This window comes from Dromiciops gliroides, chromosome 5, assembly GCF_019393635.1.
Source record: "Dromiciops gliroides isolate mDroGli1 chromosome 5, mDroGli1.pri, whole genome shotgun sequence".
Taxonomy (NCBI): Eukaryota; Metazoa; Chordata; class Mammalia; order Microbiotheria; family Microbiotheriidae; genus Dromiciops; species Dromiciops gliroides.
In genome coordinates, this window is record NC_057865.1 from 195,245,805 (window position 1) to 195,273,145 (window position 27,341).

At 37.7% G+C, this 27,341-nt stretch overlaps 1 protein-coding gene across 1 annotated transcript in view; it reads left to right on the forward strand.

The window, feature by feature from the left end:
• Nucleotides 1–13,108, forward strand: part of LRP6 (LDL receptor related protein 6) — a 153,420-nt gene extending 140,312 nt beyond the window's left edge. The window contains exons 18-23 of the mRNA XM_043966783.1: nucleotides 484–720; nucleotides 1,365–1,475; nucleotides 4,562–4,792; nucleotides 5,811–5,947; nucleotides 7,153–7,250; nucleotides 9,655–13,108. Of these exons, the coding sequence (XP_043822718.1) occupies nucleotides 484–720; nucleotides 1,365–1,475; nucleotides 4,562–4,792; nucleotides 5,811–5,947; nucleotides 7,153–7,250; nucleotides 9,655–9,949 (1,109 nt within the window). The 3' untranslated portion in view covers nucleotides 9,950–13,108. The remainder of the gene's footprint in view (nucleotides 1–483; nucleotides 721–1,364; nucleotides 1,476–4,561; nucleotides 4,793–5,810; nucleotides 5,948–7,152; nucleotides 7,251–9,654) is intronic.
• Nucleotides 13,109–27,341: the final 14,233 nt, after the last annotated feature.

Sequence of the window (27,341 nt, forward strand, 5' to 3'; positions counted from 1 at the left end):
TCCTTCGATATGACAGGTTAAATTTTTCATGTTCCCCTAATTTGCTTACATCACCCCTTATCTCTAAATCATGTACTCATTTTGACCTTTTTTGATATACAGTGTGAGAGAGGCAGCTAGGTGGCAAAGTAGATAAAGCACCAGCCCTGGATTCAGGGGGACCCGAGTTCAAATGCAGCCTTAGACACTTGAAACTTACTAGCTGGTGACCCTGGGCAAGTCACTTAACCCTCATTGCCCTGCAAAAAGACTAAAAACCAAAACAGAAAAAGAGGGATATACAGTGTGAGATATTGGTCTTTACCTGATTTCTGCCAAACTGCTTTCCAGTTTTCCCAGCAATTTTTTTTTCAAATAGCATGTTTTTCCTCCAAAGCTTGAAACTTTTGGTTTATCAAATACTAGATTACTATGGTGATTTACTACTGTATATTGTGTACCTAGTAGTAAGTTTTAATTTTTTCTCTTCCTGTTCATTTGAAGAGCCTCCAACATGTTCCCCTCAGCAGTTTACATGTTTCACAGGAGAGATTGACTGTATCCCTGTGGCATGGCGATGTGATGGATTCACTGAATGTGAGGACCACAGTGATGAACTAAATTGTCCTCTCTGCTCAGAGTCCCAGTTTCAGTGTGCTAGTGGGCAGTGCATTGATGGCGTGCTTCGATGCAATGGAGATGCAAATTGCCAAGACAAGTCAGATGAGAAGAACTGTGAAGGTAAAGTACTTGTGACTTTTCAGTGCATGTCAAAAGCGTGCTTTAAAAAAAATTGGAGTCCTTTTCCTTTGAAATAATTATTTTGGTTCAGCTACAAATGATAGGTTTCTCATGTGTTTTGTACGGTTATTTCTGAACATGGTAGCACGAAAGGTATTTTCTTTCATTTCTCAAGCATAAGAAGTACTAATTGTATGATGTAATTGTCATTAAAAATTTTAAACGGTACTAGGGTGCAAGAGGGGTGTCTAATTAGAATCTGCATTTGAAAAGGAGCTTAATCTTTGGCCAAGATGCTCTAAATTTATGGGGATCAATCCCTTGAGAAGAGAAAACATTCCACTTTTCTCATCCCCTTTCTCTCTTTAATAGCACTAAAAGAACTAGCTCTCTTTGGCATAAAGAGCATTGAAAACAGAAGCTGAATAAAAACAAAATGTGAAATTACTGATGGATTTATTTTCCTTTTATTCATTCCTATATATTCTCACTCCACATATGAAAATACATGGAGTTCCCCCTCACTCCCAGGTCACTTCTAGCCATATAGTTGCTTTTTCTTTACACTCCCTGAGTACTTGTTTCAGAATTTTTGCCAGATTCTGTTTTAAGTAATTGTGACAATTTTTTTGTATTTTGTCTAGTGCTTTGTTTAATTGATCAGTTCCGTTGTACCAATGGACAGTGCATTGGAAAGCACAAGAAATGTGATAATAATGTGGACTGCAGTGACAAGTCAGATGAGCTAGATTGTTGTAAGTGGGGTTATAATCCTTGAAATTACCATTAAAAGGGGAGGGGAAAGGAGAAGGGGAAATCATGTAATGTTTTCTTAAAATATGATACTTTTTGTTTTTCCTCTTCTTGCCATGATATTCCATCCCAATAATGTATTAATGGTAAGATAAACTCCTTCCAGTGATTACTGTGTATGTTATGGGTGTTCAAATCCATAAATACTTTCTATTTTTCCTTTTTTAATATGCTGAGCAATTTTGCTTCCCAGTGTTTGTTTTATTCCTGCTTTACTTCTGGCTGATTAATCTTGAGAATCTGTTACATTAAGAAAACATATATGCTTTGTATCTGTATGCTTATGTGCATATATATATGTGCCTTTATTGCATATGCTTAGAAAAAAGGGGAAAAAAAACACTGCTGGGGACACTCATTCCCTTTGAGGTTTATGGTTCAGCCTTTTATTAAAAAACTATAGTCTATTCTTTTTCTTTAACATTAAATTTTTTTTTCAATTAACAAGCATTTTTTTTCTCTCAATCAAACCAAAAATCATCTTCCTAATTGGGAAAAAGAAGAAAACAAAACCAAAACCTTTTAAGCAAATATGCATAATCAAAGCAGATTATTGCCACATTCGTCATGTCCAAAAATACATATCTCATTCTGTGTCATCAATCCATCACCTTTTTGTCAGGAAGAGGGTAGCATGATTGGTCTCTTGAATCATGGTTTTGTCATTGCATTAATTAGAGTTAAGTCTTTATTTGTCTTTACGTAAGTCCTTCATTTGTCTTTATAATGTTGCTATATTTGAATTTTGCTTCAGTAGGGTAGGCCAAAAGTCATGAAGGGGTCTGATGTTTTAATAACTTTTTGAAAATTAATTTTTCTTTGTTTCCTGTATATGCCATATATGATGCTATGGTATTGTAAATTAAAAACAAAAAATTGAGGAGTTATTAAATATTGAAACCTTTTTGTGACTTTTGGCCCACCCTGTAGTCTGTTCACTTTGTTTTGCTTTAGTTCATATAGGTTTTTCCAGGTTTCTCTAACAATCCTTTTCATCATTTCTTGTGGCACACAATAGTATTCTGTTACATTCATATACTAAAATTCGTTCAGTTAATAAGCCTCAGCTTCCAGGTATTAACCATCATAAAAAGAACTGTTATAAATATTTTGTATACATATGGGTCCTTTTCTTCTTTCTTCGATCTCTTTGAAGTATAAGCATAGTAGTACTATTGCTGGATCAAAGGGTAGGCACAATTTAATAATTTGGAAGGTCTAGTTCTAAGTTCATTGCTGGAATGACTGGATCAATTCATAGCTCCACCAACAGTGCATTAGTGTGTCTGTTTTCCCCAGTTTCTCTCAGTCCTTCCAACATTTATCAATTTCTTGACCTCTGAGAATTCTCCTACTTCTCATCTTCCCTTGCCAAGTTTCAGTTTTGGTTTATTTCCACCATCTAGTTTGCTCCTACTCATGTGCTGCTAAAGGAGCAAGAGAAAAATCACAAAACTGTGCTGACATCATTTTGATTAGGACCTCATTAGGGCAAGGCAGTCCTTTCACACCTCTCTAATCTATTCACTATTCCACTACCAGCTCACTGTCATAGCTTTTTTAAACCTTTTCATCCCTCCTCAAACCTCACATAGCTTCCCTAACCCTCATTTTCTCAGCTGAGAAACTTGCCTCATGTTTCACTGAAAAAAAACTAGGCTATTTGCCAAGAGCTCCTTCTTATCCCTTCCTCCTTATTTCACGTCAGTCAGAGGCCTTTCTTCACTCTCTCAGTTGTCCTTCTCTTTGCCAAGATAAACCCCTTTCTCTTAATACCTGCCTTACCATTCCTTTTCATTCTCCTTTGTTGGTTCTTCAGTGTCCCCCAGGGCTCAATCCTAGGCCCTCTTCTCTTCTCCTTCTATACTGTTTCACTTGAGGATTACATCAACTCTCTGTGGATTCACTTATCATTTCTATACTAATGACTCTAAGGTCTACTTACCCAGACCTACTTAACTGGAGACCTCTGTTGACCTCCAGTCTTGAATCTCCATCTACGCATTGGATATCTTGATCTGGTTGTCCTATATACATCTTAAACTCAACATGTTTAAAACTGAATTCATTATCTTTTCCCCTAAATCTTCCCCTTTTCCTAATTTTACTGTCCTCCTTGTTTATTTCCTAACACCACCCTCCCAGTCACTCAGGATCATAACCTAGGTCATCTTTGACCCCTCTCTCTCACCCACTATGCAATAAATTGCTATGTCATGTCTATTCTACCTTAATAACATCTCTTATATATGTCTCCTCTTCTCTGACACTACCACCACCACCCTGATCCAGAACCTCATCAACTAATGTTTACACTACTGTACTAGCCTTCTGGTTGTTCTCCCTGCCTCATGTCTCACCCCCACTCCGGGCCATACATCACCCAGCTGTCAAATTGATCTTCCTAGAGTACAGGTCTAACCATATCACCTCCCCTGTTTAGTAAACTCCAATGTATCCAGATTACTTCCAGAATCAAATACAAAATCTTCTCTTGGGCTTTTAAGTTTCTTCTTATTTTTCTAGTCTTTTTCTGCTGTCCTACCCTCCATGTATTCTTCAATCTAATGACACTGACTTCCTTCCTGTTCTTCTCACATAGATTCCATCTACCAATCCCATGTATTTTCACAGCTGTCTCTGATACCTAGAATTTTCTCTCAATCTGCATCTCCTTCAGATTCCACCTAAAATCCTACCTTCTGCAAGAAACTTTTCCCAGACTTCTTTATTCTTAGTACCAGTTCTTTAATACTGTCTCCATTTTACCCTGTAATGGTATGTTGGTCCATAATTGTTTGTGTGTTGTTTCCCATGACTCCTACCCCTAATAGACCTAATAGATAGGTCTTAGATTATGAAGTCCTTGGGAGTAGGGCCCAGGTTTGTTTTTGTTTTGTGGCCTTTCTTTGTTTCTCCAGCACTTAGTACAGTGTCTGGCCCATAGTAGGCACTTAAATAATGCTTGTTGACTTGACTGGATAGTACGCTGCTCTTTTTTAGAGAATCCTTGTCTTCTCCATTTCAGATCCAACGGAGGAGCCAACCCCACAAGCCACCAATACAGTTGGTTCTGTGATTGGAGTGATCCTTACCATTTTTGTGTTTGGAGCCATGTACTTTATCTGTCAGAGGGTATTCTGTCCACGAATGAAGGGAGATGGGGAAACAATGACAAACGACTATGTAGTTCATGGACCAGCATCTGTGCCCCTTGGTTATGTGCCTCACCCTAGTTCTCTGTCCGGTTCTCTGCCGGGTGAGTAAATGATGGAGGACTATTGATAAAAATCAAATTCCATTATAATATTGTTTCTTAATAACATACAATGAATTTTTTAAAAGTAAATGTTGTTGCCTCCCTTTTTCCTCTTCACATAAGATATGCTTTGTGAAGATTACTACAAGGTATGTAATAAAATGGCAAATAAAAAATGGAAAATTCGTTTATTTCTCACCTGTAGGTTGTTTCCTTTACTTAAACTCAGGGCAACAAGTCCATGCAGTTGGAAGAGGGGAAGAAGTGACAAATTACTACAGACTTGCTTCCATTGGAGGGAATTCCTGGGGTCCTGAAGCTAGGGAAGAAACAAAGGGCAAGAAAATAAGCCAATTGAGAAGTCTTTCTTTCAATAATAGTAACACCTAGAATAATCAGGAGATAGTCGAGAGTCATTGTCTTACATTTCTCTCTAACTGGATATGACAGCAGTGCAATGAGGTGTTCCTTTCTTCTGGAACAAGCAGAAATACCAGAGGGACAGACCAGGAATATAGAGGGAAATGTTTAAATATGGATTTAGAATTTCCTTTCCCAAGTAGCTCCTCAATTTCCTTTTAAGGATAAAAAGAGAAATGACTCCCACAGGCTTTCTGAGGGCATTCCCATAAGCAAATTTTCAGAAGTTTCATGAATTGTAATAATAATGATCATTGTCATTATTTATCAAATCATCTAAAGAATTTGGGATAGTGCCAGAAATATGCATAGAATTTTATCTTTACTCTCTATTGTATAACTCTGAAAATTCTATTTCTACCAGCAAGCATGAGCATTTTCTTTCAGCTCTGTCTTTTATACCTAAAAATTGTTCTCTCTTTAATAAAACTTTTGTTGAAATGCCTCATTACCCCCAAAAGATTTTCAGGGCTATTTAAGAAGAACTTAGGTGTTTCTCTTTATAAACCCATTATTGGATTTATAAGATTAATGTTACTGATTTTTGAAGTTTAAATGTTAATTAATTAATGCATTGTTTTTCCCTCTTTTGTTTTAGGAATGTCCCGTGGCAAATCAATGATTAGCTCCCTCAGTATCATGGGTGGAAGCAGTGGACCACCTTATGACAGGGCTCATGTCACTGGAGCATCGTCTAGTAGTTCTTCAAGTACGAAGGGCACCTACTTTCCTGGGGTAAATATTTCCTTTAGTACTTCCCATTTTCCCTCTTTGCTTCTGTAAAAGCACTCCTCTCAAAAAATGAGCTGTAACTTTCTTTTCTTCCTTCCTTCCTTCCTTCCTTCCTTCCTTCCTTCCTTCCTTTCTTCTTGGCAATCAGGGTTAAGTTATTCATCCAGAGTCTCACAGCTAGTAAGTGTCAAGTGTCTGAGGCCAAATTTGAACTCAGCTCTTCCTGACTACAGGGTTGGTGCTCTATCCACTGTACCACCTAGCTGCCCCTAAAATGAACTACAGCTTTAATATATCTTTAAATGAGGGGGGGGGAAAGTAAGCTTACATTGGAAAATTATAAAGAATTAAGAATATTTACTTTTAAACTTTTACATTTCCTTTCAAATTAGGTATTTTATTCATTTTTAATAACTACTTATATCTTAATCAGTTTGGGTTATGCATCATAGTAAGGTCTTTGTGGTTTCATTAATTCCTAGAATAAAAATTATTGGTTTTAAAATTAAATAGATGAGACTCCAAGGAAGAAATTTATTTTTCTACAAGTGTTTAAGAACTAGTCAGGATGCCTAAGGGTTATTGAATAAAATTATTCTTGCAAATTTCAAGTAAAATTACTATCAGTTAAAGGTCCTGGGTTGACATCTGTACATGTGAGTCCTTTTCCCTTTTTTATGATCTCTTTGGGATATAGACTTAGTAGTGGTATTGCTGGGTCAAAGGATATGCACAGTTTTATAGCATTGGGGGCAAGGATCCAAATTGATCTCCAGAATGGTTGGATCAGTTCACAGCTCCACCAACAGTGAATTAGCCTGGATTGATCTCTAAAGAGACTTGAAGGCATTCATTCCATGAAACTGGTCAAATAAGGGAAAGTGCTATCAGAAGTTTTTCTCTTTGTGTATCTATTTTAATGTCAGAAATTCTGCCCTGAATAATTGCAACTTTTCTTAGAATCATTTGGACAAACATCTTACAAATTGTTTTTCTGTCTCATTATCTGTGTTAAAATTATGTCATATTAAATGAAATTTAGATGTTGACTGTAGAATTCACATTTTGTTATCCTTCGTGATGTTTTTAAAAGGTACATTTTATAGAATGGAGTATAGTTTTAAGGGACAGAGAAATTGGGGGTAAAAGAGTTATCTTTTTCTGGGTTAGTGTTTCTGTTTAATTGTTTATATCGTGTTCCCTTTTAGATTTTGAACCCACCGCCATCCCCAGCCACAGAGCGTTCACATTACACCATGGAATTTGGCTATTCTTCAAACAGTCCTTCTACTCATAGATCTTACAGGTAATATAGTTTTCTACCCTCTTCTTTCCTCCATCATTAGTTTATAGAACAAGTCAAGATGTTTGTGTAGAAGAGGATGCATCCAAGTTTGGGACTAGAAGTAATAAGAAATAGGTAATGATCACAGGACCAAGAGTGGGTATCTTCTCCATATGGTGCTAATTCATATTCTTTTTTTTTTTTTTTTTTTAGTGAGGCAATTGGGGTTAAGTGACTTGCCCAGGGTCACACAGCTAGTAAGTGTTAAGTGTCTGAGGCCGGATTTGAACTCAGGTACTCCTGAATCCAGGGCCGGTGCTCTATCCACTGCGCCATCTAGCTGCCCCTTCATATTCTTTTAATATACTGTTTTTCCCACTTTTCACTCTAGAATGCTAGCACCAGGGAGAGCTGTGATCAAACAGCAACACTGATAGTCAAGAGCTTTGAGAACCTGTCCAACAGGTTCTGTGACTTGCAGGCTTCCTTCTTTTAGTTGGAGTTACTTCTGAGGCAAACCCTAAAGGAAATTGAATAGTTATGGTCCTCAGACATTGCCATGTGAAAGGTAGAGCTAACCAAAATAACTCAAGAATGATGGTATCAGTTATTTTATTTTGTTCTTGTGCACCCTCCTAACCTTCATTTCCTTCACACGCACACCTTCATCCCACAGAAATTGTAGATTATGTAGCATACCTTGATTGGAACTGTTATAAAAAAGGATAGTTATGATTTGTTTAGGAAAATGAGAGCAGGACAGATAAAGAAGTAGCTGGTGAACCAGCTTAGTCTCCTTTTTCAACTAGCAAGCTCCCTTTCTTCCCAGTATCTTTTTTTGTTTGTTTTTTGTTTTTGTTTTTGTTTTTGTGGGGCAATGGGGGTTAAGTGACTTGCCCAGGGTCACACATGTGTAATGTAAGATTCTAAATGTGCATTCTAATCTGTTACCCCAGTTTTGGGGGAAACTGACTAAAATCACTGATAAAACAAGTTTAGGTTTTTAAGGGTTTATTGGAAAATAGAAAGAAAAAGATTGAGAACAGAATTCCAACAGCCTGGCATTCCTATCTTTCCTCAAATTTCCTGTGAAGTCCTCTGCTGCCACCACCATCCAGTCAGGAACCCAAAAAACGCAAGAGCTCTCCACGCAGGCTCCCTCTCCTCCTTCCTCTCTCCTCCCAGAAAATAGGAGGCTCCTCAAGTTGATTGGCTGGTGCCCTTGATAGACAGCCCCCATAAGCAAACGTCATTTCCTGACGCCAAGGAAAAGCTACAATGCCTCTGAGGCATTTTCCTCATGGTGGAGCTTTCCCACAGCAAGTCTCCAGTAGGTGGCATCATTCCAATCCTTACACACAGCTAGTAAGTGTCAAGTGTCTGAGGCCGGATTTGAACTCAGGTACTCCTGAATCCAGGGCCGGTGCTTTATCCACTGCGCCACCTAGCCGCCCCTCTTCCCAGTATCTTGATCTTCGGTTAGCCATGTCACTGAGTGTAGGAGTCAGGAGTCCTGGCACTACCACTAACTAGCTATATAACCTCGCACAAGTCATTGATCTTCTCTGACCCTCAGTACCTTCATTTATAAAATGGGCTAAATGATTTCTAAATTCTCTTCTAGTTTTCATGTTCCATGAAGTATAAAATGAATAATTGTTGAGTTGGGTGACAGAAGATAAAGCATGATAGTGAATAATTCTCTTAACTGCTCCAATATGGATAATCAAATTTTTCTTGTACATTCTCAAAGGAGTTTCTATGTTTAAAAAAAAAACACCAGCAATTTATTATCCTTCACATAATAACAATGGTGATAGCAACAACTAGCATTTATATAGCACTTTAAGGTTATTATCTGATTTTTATCTTCATGAAAACCCTCTGGAAAGGAGTCCTTGTTATTGTCTCCATTTTACAGATTAAGAAACTGAGGCAGAAAGTGCTTAAGCGACTTGTCTGGGGTCACATAGCTAGCAGATGTCTGAGGCAAGATTTGAACTTGGGTCTTACTCTGTGTAGGATCATTCAAGACACAACTTGGCTACCTGACAGCCAAGATGTTCATTGACCAACACATTTCCAAGGTCCTCTTTTTCCCTTTATAAGCAGTCTAAAGTATTCCCCTGCTGATAAGTGGGATGGTTTATACCCTTTTTAATGTGTAAACATACACAATACTCCCATTTCCCTTTTTTCCCTCCTCCATGATTTCTGCCATCTTTATCTCCCTCCTCAATGAAAAATTGTTTTAAGAATCGTTTTAAATTATCCTGAGCTGATGTGCATGATTGGGATAATCCTCTTTCAAGCATTTTCCCGCATGAGTTTTTCCTTCCATAGCAAAGTACTTCTAATACTGTTTGTGATGAAAACCATCACTTCCCATGCAGTGTATCCATCCTCTGTTCTTTCTTCTTCCTAGCTACAGACCGTACAGTTACCGTCACTTTGCGCCACCTACCACCCCGTGCAGCACTGATGTCTGTGACAGTGACTATGCTCCAAGCCGGAGAATAACCACAGTGGCGGCAGCCAAGGGCTACACCAGTGACTTAAACTATGACTCTGAACCCGTGCCCCCACCTCCTACTCCAAGAAGCCAGTATCTGTCAGCCGAAGAAAACTACGAAAGTTGCCCCCCTTCCCCTTACACAGAGAGGAGCTACTCTCATCACCTCTACCCACCTCCACCGTCGCCCTGTACAGACTCCTCCTGAGGAGGGCCCCCCCCTCCTCTGACTGCCTCCGGTGTAAAAGTGTAAATACAAATTGGTTGAAATCTGGAGGGGGGGAGGGAACTATCAGAGAAAGGTGAGGCAGACCATGTACAGATAAGAGTTTTAAATGGGGTGGGGAATACTGGAGATATTTGTACAGAAGAAAAGGATATTTATATATTTTCTTAACAGCAAAGTTGCTGCTTGTGCCATAAAAAAATTTGTATAAAATAAATTTGTACTAAAAATTTTTATTTTTACAAACTGAACACACAAAACATGCCTTAAACCCAGGGAAGTGACTGTGAATATACATAGGAAACAGAAAGACAAAGGTGAATCACTGTCTAGTAAGATGTGGGCTTTGTTGATACCAAAAAGAAGAGTGGTCAGTGACCATCTCCGAGCAGCAGACCATAGGTACTTTGAAGTTGCTAATTATTCTTCATGTTAACTATGGAGGGTCAGCAGCTAAAATTTAAATATGGAGTAGGAGAAAGAAAATTAATAATGAAGGGCTTTGTTTTCTATAGGAATACAGTGATTTTAGCAATGAAAATATAGATATACTTTAAAAATAGTCCATTTTATGATGGTTTCTTTTGGGAAGAGTACATCAGTTGTCCAGTATCATGTCACAAAGTTGTGTGTGTGTGTTCATTTATCATAGACACACACAGACCCATCTCTACCTTGGAACCTCCACCTCTGTTTGAAACTAATATTCTCCTTAGGCCATCTGTCTTACCTCCTTTCCCTGACAGTCCTATGGATGCTTTAGCCAAAACACCATGATTTATTTTTTAAATTATTTTACATCTAATAGTAGAGGAGTTTTCTAATTGGAATATGTTTTGTAATCATTTCCATTTCCCAGTAGACTCAGTTTTCCAACTTGACTCTTTCTTCTGCATAATGTTCACAAGTTAAACATTTTATTATCCATTCCCTTCCCAAGATCTTTCCTGCAATGCTCACAGATATGTCAGTATTTTCTATGACATATAATATAGACAGTGTTTATGAATTATAAATTTAGTCTATTGTAAATTAATCATATATCCTTGCAGTACTTTCAGTGTATATCACAGTATAAATCATTTTATATAAATATATATATTTTCTGAGTACAAAGCATATAAACCTTTTGGAGACAATCTATTAAAATAACAAACTCATTGGAAGGGTTTTCCCATCTATATATTAACTCTGTCCTCTCATGTTCAGTAAGCCAGTTTTCTCAGCATGACTTTTACATACCTCTTCTTGTGTGGCATGAGTTTAATACTTTAGTGTTTTCCACTGTGAATATTAGGGTTGTTGTTGTTGTTGTCGTTGTTGTTTCAAATTATCCTTAACCAAATTATTCTTAATTCACTTCATGTTAATTTTTAAAATGTTCTCTCTCCAAACCTGTTTTGATTGAAATGGTTGGTGTTTAGTCATTTAAACAAGAAATCTGTTTGGACTGAATGGGAAGGTGAACTATTTGTTGACTCTGGCTGCTGAAATTGAGGTGGAAGGGAAAAAGAAAAGCCCTTTATATGCTCTCTGCCAAGATACTGAGGCTGCTGCATCCTTAGTCATCAGGGATAAGATATGATATGATCTCAGCACTGCCACCTTACATGTTTTCAGTTCTTTCCTGCTAAAAATGAATAGACTTACAATAATGTGTTTTCATTTAAATTTGTGATGTTTTAAGAAGTTATCCAGTTTTTGCCACTATGAAAGCATGGCTCAAATCTCTCTGGGTCCCAGTGCCCAAGAGAAAACAATGTAAATGGTTCAATATTTTTAGCAGGAATGAAGTAACTTTTAAAAGTAATTGAAAAAACTTAGGTAATTAGATCATTTTAAAAATGTTATTTCTAAATCATCTTCAGATTGTTGAAAGCAAAGAACAGGTCTTAGTACTATATTTTGCATAACAGATAGTCCATCAATTGTCTTACAGTTCATTCAGGCAGGTGATGACCCTTCTTACCAATGAATAAAACCCCAATTATGGTCTTACGGTAGGATGGACATTGAAGGTGTATTGTGTGATATAGAAGGGGAACATGATCCTTATGAAAAGAATAAGGTGATCAATAGTTGGGTGTCAATCAGAATTTGAGAATTCTACATGTTTACATTTTTTTAATATGCAGCTTTACTGTGTGGGGTTCATGTGTTGGAATTTGCACTATATCAATTAAGAAGAATATTGCCTTCTTTTATCTCAGTTCAGGTACTTGTACTGCGATGGCAATGGTCTCTTCTTGCAAAATACTAATTTGTGTGCCGATTTTTATTTGAAAATCATTTGAAGGTGATTCAGCTTAGTTTCAGTATCCTCTTTCTTCCTTAAAAGTTTCTGGAAGAGTTTTTTGGATAGGGCAGAATAGGTAAATTTGTGTAGATATTGGTAACTTTCAGCCTAGTTGGACAGTTAAGCCTAAGTGAACTGCACATCACTTACTGAACATTTCTTTGACTACGAATGACAGTGAGTGGAGAGTTAATTGGAAAGAAAGAGAAATGGACATATGAGAAGTCAGATTTGCTAAATCTAAGAAGGGTTTATTTTCATTTTGGGTCAACCTCTACATTTTGAAGTAAGATTTCTAGGTAGAACATGAATAGAATTCATTTTATTTTGCATTAACAGAGTAATATTAAAGCATTTTGTACTGTTGTTGTTTTTTCACATCATAAAGTATGCCTCTCCTGTGTGTTGGACAGCAGCATAATATGTTGGAAATAGCACTGGCCTGGGAATCAGTAAACCAGAGTTCTTGTTTTAGTTTTGCAACGAAGAATAGGCTGGACCAGATGACTTCTAAGGTGCCTTTTAAAGTCTATGATTCTTTGAGAATACAGTTTATATAACACAGCTTGTGTGCAAAAAGGCAGCCAAGATGTAGTGGATGGAGAGTTGGGTAGGCCTGAGCTCAAGGTTCACCTCTGACACATGGTGGCTGTGTCATCTTGTTCAGGTCACTTAACCTTTCAATATTCTGAGACAACTCTGAAACTGTAACTTGCAGAGAAGGTTGCTGACCTGCATTGATGAAGGGAGTTTTGTCACCTGGGAGTTCCCAGCATGAATGAATGGTATGTATCCTTACTTGTGTAAACAGGAAGCCATGGCTGTACCCTGAATATTCAGAGGGAAATGATTACTTACTTACTTAGTATTGCTTACTTAGTACAGGCCAGTTTTTGAAGACTGTTTTGGGGATGATTGGAAGGAAACTTTTTAAGATGGCTTAAGTTTGACTTCATTCACCATTTTAAAAAATCCCAAGGTTGGAGAATTAAGTGGTAACTAAAGCCAATCATAGTGCTTAAGACATAATATGCCCATCGTTAATGTTGGATTCTGGATTCTCACATTTGTATAGCACTTTACGATTAACGAAGTGCTTTTCTCACACTGTTGTCCCTTTGAAGTAGACATTTTACAAATGAGTAAGTGAACATAGAGGCTTTAAGTGACTTGCCAAAGGAGGCATAGTAAATCAAAAGCCAGTTCTTCTGGCTCAGAATCCAGTGCACTTTCTACTATGTGACTTTTGTGGCATTTTTCTGTTTTCATGATATATGTTACGAAAAACTGAAAATCAGTGTCAGTTTTTAGTATTTATTCTGCCTGCTAATGAAACTTCATGGCACTGGAGGTTTGCCCTGAGATTTAGGTTCTCACAGATGCCACTCACTTGTTGAAAATGGTTACTTGCCTCAGTGGTCCAAGCACAGATCGGGTGTTTTTAGTAAAGAATTTGAGATTTTCATACATTTAAGACAACCTTTTCCAAATTAGAAGGCTATTCCCTTTAGTCCTTGTGGCCTTGTAAGTAAGCGAGGATGATGCACTTGAATGGAGCACAGAGCTAATGAAACCAGGCAATGATTGTAGGAGTCTTTAAAAAGTGCCTGTGTTGGGCATTTGCGGTATAGATGCCCTCAGGGAGTTTAGAGTCAAGGGGTAATAAAAGACGATTGTAAAACTTCTTCTTCTTGGGAAGAAATCTGTATTTCTTTCCAAACCTTTAACCCCTGAGTGACTCTAGTCTTCCTTCTGTTCTCTAGTATACTGTTTATTGCTCCAGTCAGGAATAACACCAGCATGTATCTCTAGTGACTTCTATGATAGTGTTTGTAAAGGAATATTCAAAATTTGTCATTTTTCATTTGAAAATCAGCACAAAATGATAATTTTGTAAATTGATGTTTGACAAAAAGCCTAATTAACCCTAGTGGTTATTAATAGGGAACTACATTTAGCTAAATAACATTCTAGAGACTTTAGCCTTGAATCATAATTAAACTAGGGTTAGAGCTGGAGGGAAGCCGAGAATTCCTATGTTACATCAAGTAACTTGAAAGTAAATGATCATGTTCTAGATGGCTTGAACACTGGTTGTTAGTCTATTACTCATTTGGCATGGGAGGAGATGATCAAAATTTAGGCCGATCTTCTATTAAGTAATAAATAATTTCCTTTCGCGTCAAAGGCAGCATAGACAAAAAGGTTTTGTCACCTGCCTAGACTTAATCGCTGACCTAAGTAGATTACAGTCTTGATATTTTCACAGCATAATTGTTTTTATGACGACGCCAAAGAAGTAGTACACATTTGCTTAATTTCCATGCTTCGTTTTAGTCCAAAGGTTTGTTATGATTTTAAAAAATAAATTAATTCTGGTATCCGAGTAAGAAGTACAGATCGAAAAAATAAAACAATGAACACTGATTCTTAAATCCATTGTGACATGGTTAAATTGTTTGTATTATTAGGGAAAATATAAATATATTTCATAAAGAGGATACCAAGAAACTTAAGCTGGACTAGCCTTGTTTGCAAATGAAGGATTTGGTGCTGCTTTCAGATGTTTATCCTTTGTGTTTTTGTTTTGTGTTTGTTTTTTCATTTTTCTTGAGCTTTAATCTTTGTCATTGTCTTAAAGTCAGCTGGTGTTTCTTGTTCATCGACTTTGGTACGATGGTGCTTTGCAAGGATGTATTTATAATATAATGACCAACATTTGGTCAGCCCCTATCCATTTGTTCACTGTTACACACACACACACACACACACACACACACACACACACACACACACACACACACACACATCCCTCTCCCTTTTTTTTGTAAAATAAATGCTTTACTTGTAAACTGTATAAAAACAGACACCTTGTATAAATCCCCTTTTTGATTATTACGATAAGCTGAGTTGTAACAAATGAAATGTTGATTTTTTTATAATAAAACAGAGTGGAAAAATATTTGCTTGAAGTAAGAAAATAAAACTGTTGTCAGTTGTGCTTTGCTAATGACCAAAGTAAGACTGAATGTTGGGTTATACAAACAAATATCACCTTAATTATTTACTACGTGTCCTACTGTCACAAATGACAAGTTTGGGAAAACTTGTTGCTTAGCTATGATCTTTAAGCAGAAGAAAACCTATTAAAACCCATTTTCCCTCAATCTAAAACCAACAGGCCTTCCACTATCACAGTAGGAGTACTAAAGGATTTCACTTTTGTTTTCAGTTAACTCCAGGGCCAACTAGGTCGTTTCAACAGTGGGCCCCACTTTCAAATCTTCCATATGGTTTCTGGTAGAATCAGGTTGGGGTGGGGATGGGGTGGAGGATTGGATCTGATTTTATGAGGAAATACCTTCTAAAAATTCCTCTCCAACTTAAAAGACTGAGGAGAGTTCCCTAGAGCAGTGGTGTCAAACTCCAAAGAAATGGGGTCTTTATATAAGGAACCCTGTGAGCTCCATATTGACTGTGTTAAAATGAAATATTATCTCTTTTATTGTATTTTTATTTATTCTGTTAAATATTCCCCAATTACATTTAAATCTGGTTTAGGCTTCACTGAGGAGGCATTTAAGTAATTTCTTACTCTCGAGTAGCAAAAAGTTAAGGGATTTGCCCATTATTACACAGCCAAAGGCAGGACTTAAACACAGACTTATGGAATCATAAAATTGGAAGGGACCTGAAAAGGGGCAAATTCGAAAACCATTGAATCTTTTCCCCATTTTACACATGAGGAAAATGAGGCACAAAGAAGTGATTTCACTTATCCAACACAGAATAGCAGAATAGAGTCTTTCTGGCTTCAAGGTCAGCTGGCCATCCATCCACCATGCCTTGCTTCCTTATAATGTAACACAAGTTGTAAAGCTAATGTAGGGTACAAAAGAATACTGGGAAAATAGACAAAGATCCCCAAACTACTCAGTTTCTATTGAGGCTAGAGCCTTGTTATGAACTTGACTAGAGAGAAAATGGCAACATCATCTCAGCCACTTGACAAAAAGGTAGACTCTACCTGGTATAGCCCCAAAAGATCTTGTGCTTGGAGTAGTTTGGTACTTACTAGCAAATTATTAGACAAGGTAATTTGAAACCAACTGGTGTTGCAAAGAAGTGCTTTTAACAAATGAACACTGAATGCATTATAGGTTCTGTGCTGAATTCTCCCATTCTACCATATGATTCCACCTTCCAAATAAAAATAAATGAAAGAACAAGTTACACAAGTTTGACAGAGCCTTTGAAAGGAAAGGCAAACAGATTTGAACAGGGAAAATGATCTAGTGTTGGACTTCTTAATCTGAGATCTATGGATAGATTTGGGAGTCTGAATTTGGATGAAGAACGTTACACTGCTTTCATTATGATACGAGTCTGGGGTAAATCAGAAATTTTTTTTGAGAAGCTAAAGGATGGACACACTTAAGAAATAAGGGAAGGTAGGCGGTGCCCAGGACAGAGAACTCTAAAAGTCAGGACCATCACCCCTCATTCAAGCTTTTCCCACCTCCAAAAGGAACTTTCAGTTGTTAGGTGGTCACCTCGTCTATCCTCTATAAAAGCTTTGACCTTCTGTTCTGGAAAGAGAATGTTTCTAAGCTATCTCCTTCCCTTGAAGTGAAGTCTTTGACTACCTTCTTGGTCACATCCTCTAGTGCCCAAATAAAAGACCATTTTATATATGGACTGTGTGTGAGAGTTGAATTGATTACAGAGGTATACCTAAAGACCACTACCACGTATTTCCCCCATGACTATTATAATTGGTTTCCTTTGCCATCTTATTATATGCTCTGCACTTAAGAACATTATTCTGAGAATTCTCATAGGCATTTACCAATTTGTCACAAAAAGGTTAAGAAGTCCTGTTCCAAAGATTTTTTTTCAGTTCCACCATAAAAAATTAGGGTGTAATGGAAAGTTTTAATGATGAAGATAAAGATTATGAAAAGCAAAATAGGCTATTTTGATTATATAAAATTTAAATGCTCTTGCATAAACCGGAATAAAAAAAAATATACAGATAGATTGGGAAAACATCACCAGTATTTCCACAAAAACCTAAAACCTGATATCTAAAATCTATAGGGAATTGACATCTAAAATCAAAAACCTTTCCCCATTAGGCAGATGGTCAAAGGGTCAAACTGTTTTCAAAAGAAGAAATGCAAATTAGTATCGCCCATCTAAAAACAGGTTAGTAATCAGATATAACACCCATACAATTAGCAAAAATGGGAAAATTCCATGTTGGAGGGATATGCAAATTCACTGTGGGAGGAGCTATTATTTTGCTTTTACAGGAACAGGGAGAGAATTTGAGTGAGTTGTAAGAGATTCAAAACTTAACAACTTGCAACAAGGATGGTCACAGCTAACAACCTAGGTATATTCATCTAGCCATTCCATGAGAGTTCTGCAGAATAATTTTACCACCAGCAGGAACAGTATGATTATAACAAAGGAGGAAAAAATTCTGACAAGTATTTTGTGATACAAGTTCTAAAATAAAACAATAAGTGTTACCTGGAGAAAGAGAGTTTAATCAGAGTTTAATCAGAGTTTAATCAGAGAATCAGAGTTTAATCCCCTCCCTAGTGCTTCAACTTGCTTGTGTTTCTAAATGATTTTTTATTTATTTAAGCCTTTTATATCTCCTTTTTTGGCTTCATATTAAAAAACCATTGGGGCAGCTAGTTGGTGCATTGGATAAAGCACAGGCCCTAGATTCAGGAGGACCTGAGTTTAAATCTGGCCTCAGACACTTGACACTTAACTAGCTGTGTGACCCTGGGCAAGTCACTTAACCCTCATTGCCCTGCCCCCCCCAAACAAAACAAAAACCATTATCAATCATGACTTCTTTGTGATCCATGTTTGCATAATAATTGTACAGAATGGGAGGGGGGACAGGGAGGAGAAGACATTGGAAGATGTAGTGACTATACTGACAGAGTGAAAACAAATCAAAGGGGTCAGACTAAACCTCTGTCCAGATAGCCAGGATTTTATCTTGGCTTGTAGGGGTGAACTGATTGAGACAATCCTATAGTTTTGATTATAAATAATTTTTATAAAGCCTTAAGAAAGGCAGACTGAGACAGAATCAGAGAGAAACAAAGACAGAGCTGGATCATTCAGTTCCTAAACTAAATAAAATAAGCTATTGTTGTAGGTGCCTTATGGGAAAAGTTCCAGTCTCACATGCAAAGGCAGTGGAGTAGGGAAATAGAACGATGGAAGGAAGGTCATGCTTCTTCTAATGGGAGAAGACAAGTGTGGTCTAGGAAGACTCTACTATAACTACATGTGAGAAGAGAGATCAAGAGTGCTTTTCAGTATTTCTCTTATAAAGCCAAACCTTGCCCCTAATATGAATACATACTGAAAACAAAATAATGAAGGCTGATGCTTAAATCCATTGTAACATGGTTAAATTGTTTGGGTTATTAGGGAAAACAAATATATTTTATAAGGAGGATACCAAGAAACTTAAGATGGACTAGCCTTGTTTGCAAGTGAAGAATTTGGTGCTGCTTTCAAATGTTTATCCTTTGTGTTTTTGGTTTGTGTTTGTTTTGTTTTGTGTGTTTTTTTTTTCCATTTTTCTTGTGCTTTAATCTTTGTCATTGTCTTAAAGTCAGCAGGTGTTTCTTGTTCATCGACTTTGGTATGATGGTGCCTTGCAAGGATGTATTTATAATATAATGACCAAAAAAAAATAATATAATAACCAACATTTGGTCAGCCCCTATCCATTTGTTCACTGCTTTACACACACACACACACACACACACACACACACACCCCTCCCTTTAAAGAAAAATAAATGCTTTATTTGTAAACTGTATGAAAACAGACACCTTGTATATATCCCCTTTTTGATTGTTACAATAAGCTGAGTTGTAACAAATGAAATATTAATTTTTTAAATAATAAAACAGAGTGGGGGGCAGCTAGGTGGCACAGTGGATAAAGCACTGGTCCTGGATTCAGGAGGACCTGAGTTCAAATCTGGCCTCAGACACGACATTTGACACTTACTAGCTGTGTGACCCTGGGCAAGTCACTTAACCCTCATTGCCCTGCCAAAAAAAAAAAAATTAAAAAAAATAATAAAACCAAGTGGAAAAATATTTGCTTGACCAAAGTAAAACCAAATGTTGGGTTTTATAAACAAATATCACCTTAATTATTTGGTAGAAGTGTCCTACTGCCACAAAAGACAAGTCTGGGGAAAAACTTGTTGCTTAAATATGATCTTTAAGCAGAGGAGAACCTTAAAGGGATCATCTTATCTAACCCCCTTCATTTTACAGATGAAGGAAGTGAGACAGAGAGGAAGTAGCAGAGCTGGGATTAAAACCTATTTTCCCTCAATCTAAAACCAGCAGTCCTTCCATTATCACCAGTCTTGTTAATATGAATATCACTCAGATTTCACGGAGGTCCCTTCTTATCCAAAAGTAGTTTTTATGAAAATATTCTTCAACTGAATTCCAAACTGAACCCAGATAACTAGCAAATAAAAGTCCCTACCTGGTAACTTCATTTCCCTCAGGATAGTAAGTCCCTATCTTATGGGGACATCCTGGCATCCTCATCCTTGCCAAATCCTTTTTTTGGGAATCCTGTAATCTTATCATGATGCTTCAGTATTTCCTCCATACTTATTATCACTGAAATTGTTAAACTGCCTTTGCTTCTGTATCATACTATTATTGAAACCGACAATGCCCTGTAATCAGTGGACAAAAAAAAACCCATATATACCCTCAGAAATGGGAAGTCTCTGAGCTCTCTTCTTAGGAGGGGAGTCTCCACATGATCATGTGTTATATTTCTTCTTGGGACAAAATATTAAATTATTATTGTGCTTTCCTATCCATTCTCTGATCTGGTTTCTGTGAGGTACCTACTTCTGGTAGGAGAGGTAGAAATAGTCTTCTCTGATCTGTGTGAATTGTAAGGAGATATTATTGATGTATCTGACCTGTTTATCATCTTGTAGGAGGATGGGGACGAAATCTATATTTAATATTCAACAGTCTGAATACTAAAGGATTTTACCTTTGTTTTCAGTTAACTCCAGGGCCAACTAAGATGTCTTCAACAGTGAGCCCCACTTTTCAATCTCCCATATAGTTTCTGGTACGATAAAGTTGTGGGGTGGAGGATTGGACCTGATTTTACTGATATAGGGAACATTTTTTTTTTCTCAGTGGGGATTCCTTTTAATTTAATTTCTTTTTTGGTTACATTTTAAGTTCCAAATTGTCACACCCTGCTCCACCATGCTGCACTTGAGAAGGTCACCATTTCACATACACACACATAAACACATATATACATATATATATGTAAAACCATATTATTCATACTTATATTTATTGGTTCTTTCTCTGAAGGTGGATACTATCTTCCTTAATGGGTCTTATGTGGTTGATTTGAGTATTTATAATAACTTAGTCATTCATAGTTGTTCTTCAAACAATATTGCTATGATTGTATACAATACTTTCTTAGTTCTGCTCATTTTGCTCTTCATTATTTTGTGCAAATCTATCCATGTTGTTCTAAAATCAATTAGCTCATCGTTTCTCTTAGCACAGTAGTATTCAGTACCAGAAACTCTTTAATGAGAAGATACTCTCTAACAATTTCTCTACAGCTTTAAGACTGAAGAGGTTTCCCTGGGAAAAGCTTCTTAAACTGTGGGTTGTGACCCCACATGGGGTCGCAATTGAACGTAGGCGGGGGTCTCAAAAAATTTGGCAACAGTAAAAGGTTATGTATACCTATTTTATATACTTATCTACCTGGGTTCATGTAAAAATATCTCAGGTGAAAAGGGGTCTCAAGTGGAAAAAGTTTAAGAAACTCTGCCCTAGAGCTGTGGTGTTGAACTCCAGTAGAAACAGGGCACTTACATGACATGAGAAATTCTGTGGGCTGCATATTGACTTAGTTTTTAAAATGGAATATTACCTATGTTTTGTTTTATTTTCATTTATTTTGTTAAATATTACTGTAATGATTGGAATGACGCCACCTACTGGAGACTTGCTGTGGAGAGCTCCACCATGAGGAAAATGCCTCAGAGGCATTGTGGCTTTTCCTTGGCGTCAGGAAATGACGTTTGCTCATGGGTGCTGTCTATCAAGTCTACCAGCCAATCAACTGGAGGAGCCTCCTATGGTCTGGGAGGAGACAGGAAGGAGGAAAGGGAGCCTGCGCAGAGCGCGCTGGCCTTTTTGGCTTCCGGACTTGATGGTGGTGGCGGCAGAGGACTTCACAGGAAATTTGAGGAAAGATAGGAATGCCAGGCTGTTAGAATTCTGTTCTCAATCTTTTTCTTTCTATTTTCCAATAAACCCTTAAAAACCTAAACTCGTTTTATCAGTGATTTTTAGTCAGTTTCCCCCAAACTGGGGGAACACATTAGAATCCACATTTAGAATCTTAAATTACACATTACCCAACTACATTTTAATCAATTTTGGTTTTCACTGAAGAGGCATTTTGACATCTCTTACCATAAAGCAACAAAAAGTAAGTGACTTGCCCCTAAATCGCAGAGCTTGAACACAGACTTATCATAGATTAATCATACATTTAGAGCTGGAAGGTAATTTGGAGTTACTGAAGAGAAGTCACTTGGATCTGAGATCCCACAATTGGAACTGTTTCCCCCAGAAGGTCATTTGACAAGAAAACACAATTATCACAAAGAAGAACAAAGTCTAATAACTAAATACATATCCAATAATTGGGGAATGGTTGAACAAACTATGCTATATATATATGGAGCAAACTGCCTCAGTTTACCCAAATAACTCAAGGAGACCACCAAGTCAAGCAGAGACAGATTTATTACATTCCCATAGGAATGGGCAAGCTCAATGCCTGAGCCACGCCAGCTAATACATGCCTTGACCTTATATAGTAATGTTGGTCAGAGGGGAAGTCCCCATGCACACTAGGTCGAGCTCACAATCTAACATCCAATCCTGTCTCACCTAGGGTGTGTGTTCAGCTCGTGATCAATGTATGGAGACATGCATACATGTTCCAGGAACAAGGAGGAAAAGGGGAGGGGGAACAAGGTCAAACCAAAGGAAGAGGAAACAGGGGAGTGACAGTCAGATGTTTCAGATCTCATAGTTCCCACTGACTCCCCTCTCCCGGCCCCTGTCTCTAAAGATATTCAACCTGAATAACAGGAAGAGTCACTCAGGTGCTTCAGCATTGTTCTGTAGTCGTGTTAATTCTAGAAGGATGACAGGGTTAAAATTTATCTTCGGCTATGTTGGGAAGAAAAGAATAATCCATTGTTGGGGACCCCAGGGCCAAGGGGATTCTGCTCTGAGAAAAAGAGACATGTCACTTAACATCTGGTCTCAACTTAATTGCTGCATCCTGTGCCGAGCCCCATCCTTTCTTCTTGAGTCTCGAGTATTGAATTGGTGGGCAAACTCCCTGACCCACTGACTGGGGTTCTGACACATGATGGATTGCAGACAAAACTAATATGTACCTGACAAGTGGGGAGACTGAGCAGAAGTAAAAATACTGTTAATTGGCAATAAAACTTAAAGGAGACAGTGAGAATTTGACAAGCAATAAACTTCTAAACGAACTATACTGGGGCAGGGCTGGGTACCTTCCAGACCCCATCCTCGGAGTTTAATCTGACTCAAATCCATAATCATCTCATACATATAGATGTAATGGAATTTATATTATAGATAACTGAAAACAAAGTAAAATCCACTGGTAGTCAGAAGTTTAATGAAGTTTCAACTAAGACTTTTGGGACACCCTGGATTATTACCTTGGAAGAAATGACAAATGCGAAAAAGTCATAGAATACTTATATAAAGTGATGCAGAGTAAAGAAAGCAGGGCCAAAGGAAAAGTACACCTAATGATTACAGCAATGCAAATAAAGACATTGTTCAATTGTTTTTCAATCGTGTCTGACTCTTCTTGACCCCATCTGGGGTTTTTTGGCAAAGATACTGGGGCGGTTTGCCATTTCCTTCTCTAGCTCATTTTACAAGTGAGGAAACTGAGGCAAACAAGGTTAATTAAGGGTTTGCCCAGGGTCACACAGATAGTCTCTGAGACCAGATTTGAATTCAGGTCTTCATGACTCCAAGGCCCAGCACTCTATCCACTGCACCAAAAGAGGCAATAAGTCAGGGAACAAATAGAATGGGCAATGTTATTTTATAAAGTGTTTTCTAATAACACTTCTGTGATGTATGCCCATTTTATGGAGTTTCAGAAAAGTTGATAACTGATAATTGTCAAAAGTCAAGATCCAGGTCTCCAGGGCTCATTCTTTCTTGTCCTTGCTAAATTGTTCACTCTTTGAGTCAGCAATCAGGAAAGAGGGTGACACAGACTTCTCTCAGGCTACAAGGGAGTTTACATTCCACTCAGTAATGTTTTCAAGAGTAATAATAATAATAGCTACATTTATATAAAATTTTAAGGTTTATAAAGAGCTTTACACATAGTTTGCAGGGCAGCTAGGTGGCGCAGTAGATAAAGCACCAGCCCTGGATTCGGGAGGACCTGAGTTCAAATCTGGCCTCAGACACGTGATACTTACTAGCTGTGTGACCCTGGGCAAGTCACTTAACCCTCATTGCCCTGCCACTCCCCCCCCCCCAAAAAAAAAGAAAAGAAAAAAAAGAAAAAGAAAAAGAAAAAGAAAGTGAGTTTGCCACAAGGATAAGAAGAGAAGTAGCCAACTGGGAGAAATCATATCAAATATCTCTCATAAGGGTTTGACATCTGAGATATATTTATTAGTAGAAATATATAAGACCAAATACCATTCCCCAATAGGTAAGTAGTCAAAGAATATGAAAAAGTACTTCTCAGAAGAATTATAAACTACTAACAACCATGTATAAGAATGCTCCAAATTGGGGGCAGCTAGGTGGCACAGTGTATCCACCAGCCCTGGAATCGGGAGTACCTGAGTTCAAATCCGGTCTCAGACACTTAACACTTACTAGCTGTGTGACCCTGGGCAAGTCACTTAACCCCAATTGCCTCACTAAAAAAAAAGAATGCTCCAAATCACCAATAATGAGAAAATAGGAATCAAAACAATCTAAGTCTCTACCTTGCATCCAGGATATTGACAAAGATGACAAATGATGGGAATAGTTAATGTTGGAGTGGTTGTAAATAGATGACCACAGTATCATGTTAGTGGAGCTGTGAATTGGAATAACCATTCTGGAAAACAATTTTGAATGCTGTTAAATGGAATTATGAGTAATATGTGCATATCCTTTGACTCAGAGATTCTAGTAGTAATATACTCCCATTTATATCAGTGATAAAAGGAAAGTTCCCATATGCATCAAAATATTTATAGCAACATTTTTCTTGTAAAAAAAGAACTAGAAACAAATACCAATTGAATGGGGAAACATAAATAAATTGTGGTACATGAATGCAATAAAATATTAATTTGCTGTTAGAAATGCTGAACATGATAACTACAGAGAAGCATGGAGGGACTTCTATGAAATGATACAAGATGAGGTAAGTTGACCTAGGAAAACGATGGACACAATTGACCACAATGATGTAAATGAAAAGAACAACAAGAAAACAATCAAAATTGCTGTGAAATTAAATTCGAGGTACAGAATGGAGTTCAAATCCAGCCTCAGACACTTGACACTTACTAGCTGTATGACCTTGGGTAAGTCACTTAACCCTCATTGCCCTGCCCCCCCCCCCCCCCCCCCCCCCCCGCCCAAAGCACTGAGAAACTGAAGAGTGAGAGGTTGAAAGAACTGGGTATGCTCAGAGAGGAGAGGAGAAGAGTTGGGGGTGGGGAAAGACAGAGGAAGATAAAACAGGTGTTTTTAAGAATTTTAAGGACTGTCATCCAAAAAAAGAAATGGACCTACTGAGTTTGGTCCCAGAGGGCAGAACCAAAGTTTAGGCTTCATATTGAAGAGATGTTGAAAAGCCCCAGTAGTTAATGGATTCCTCCCTACTGGATGTTCTAATAGGGATTCCTTTTGGGATATGAATCAGATCAGGGGACTCCTGAGATCCCTTTCCACTCTTAGATACTGTGATTCTTTATGACACAAAATGCCTCCAGGAGTAAGCTCTCCCCTGGCACCTAGTACGGTACCTGGAACACAAGAGACATTTAATAAATCTTGGTTAAATGATTGAATTATGAGCAGAATGCCAAGGAAGATGTTCCCCAACTCTATTAAATGAGGTTTTACTGCCACCTAGTGACTCATTATTTATACGTTTTGCAAACTGCGAACCTAACAGTCAGATGACCTTTTTAATGCTGAAAACCTAGAGAGAGAAAAACTATGGCCGGTTTTAAAGATGACGGACATCAAATTAAAGTCATGCTCAGTCGGAAAGGGAATTTGAGCTTGGGATACAGAAAGCAAAAAATATTTTGTCATAACAGAAAATCAAATAGTAAACACGGTCATGATTGCCAACATCTGGATGTCCAAATAATAATAATATTAATAAGATAGCATTTACATCGCACTTTAAGGTTTGCAAAGCATATATTAATTCATTTGATCCTCATCACCTGCCTGTGAGGTAGGTGCTATTATTATCACCATTTTGTAGATTAGGAATTGGAGGTACATAATTGCCAAGTGAAGTGTCTCAAGCAAGATTCAAACTCAGATCTTCCTAACTCCAAGTTTCGTGCTCTATTTGCTGCACCACCCAGCTTCCCCCTCCCCTGCCCCCCATTTCCTCCTAGTGATATGTATATTGGAAATGTTTCGTTTGATTCAATTTATTTTGCCACTCTGCCGGTCAAAATGTTTCTCTGTTCTTATACAACAATGCCTTGTGCTTACATAATACTTCACATTTATCTGAAGCACCTTCCCCATTCTCCCACAAACCCTGTTAGATAGGCAGGGCAAGTATTAGCAATCCCATTTTATAGATAAATAAAACTGAGGCCCAGAGAGTTTGTGACTTGCTAAAGCCTGGGCAACTAGTTAATAGTATTTTGTCCTTATGTGCCTTGCATCTAATGGGTCCTAAATATATGTCTGTCTCTGTGTCCTCATTTGAAAGATGAGCTCATTTCCATCTCTAAAGTTGTGATCCTAACAGTGAAGAAAGCAGAAACAAGAGAGCAGCATAGACAAAACAGAAATGATTTTGTTTGGATTGGACTGTGATTTCACTGATGTAGAGAATCCCTTCTAGCACAACTGTCCTGAAGTTTACTTGTTGAGGGCTTTAGGGATTTGTCCAAGATGGCACAACCAATAAGTGTCAAGGTTTTCCTGATTCCAGCACTGGCTCCCAATAGACTACAACACATTGCTTTGCTTGTTTGTAAATGACAACACTAAAAAGCAGGTAAATTGTAATAAGAAATGCCTTCCTCCTGTCAAAGAGGTTGGAACTACAAATCTTTTCTTACAAGGAATTGTAGAGGTAGGGTTAAGGAGAAACAACTGTGGAATATAAACAAGAGGGAACAGTAAAACTTTAAACGATAAAAGATCTATCTTCTCCCTGAGTGTGCCTGCTTCTGGCCAGCCAGGTGGGTGTCTGAAAAAATCATCATCTTTGTTCATGCTTCATTCTTTTGCTAGTCTTACCATTGATTTATTGGGGGTAGGGCTCTAGCTCTCATTTCCTTTCGAGAAATATCCTCATACTTGCTACTGGATTCCTCTTGTTTAATGTCTCTAAATAACAGCCAAACACAAGGAGGGTCATATACCCTTGATATTTCCCATGAGTAATTTACATCCTCCCCTTCCTCTTTTCCTTTCCCTAGAGGACTTTACCTCATATTTTACCAAGAAAATTCAATCCAACATATTGCATATGAAAAATGTGAATTGATCAATCAACCAATCATCAATCCATAAGCATTTATTAACAGGTTTCTATGTTCCAGACACCATACTAGGACCTGGGGGTACAAGTACAAAGAATGTGAAACAATTCTTTTTTTTTTTTTTTTTTTTGCGCGGGGCAATGGGAGTTAAGTGACTTGCCCAGGGTCAC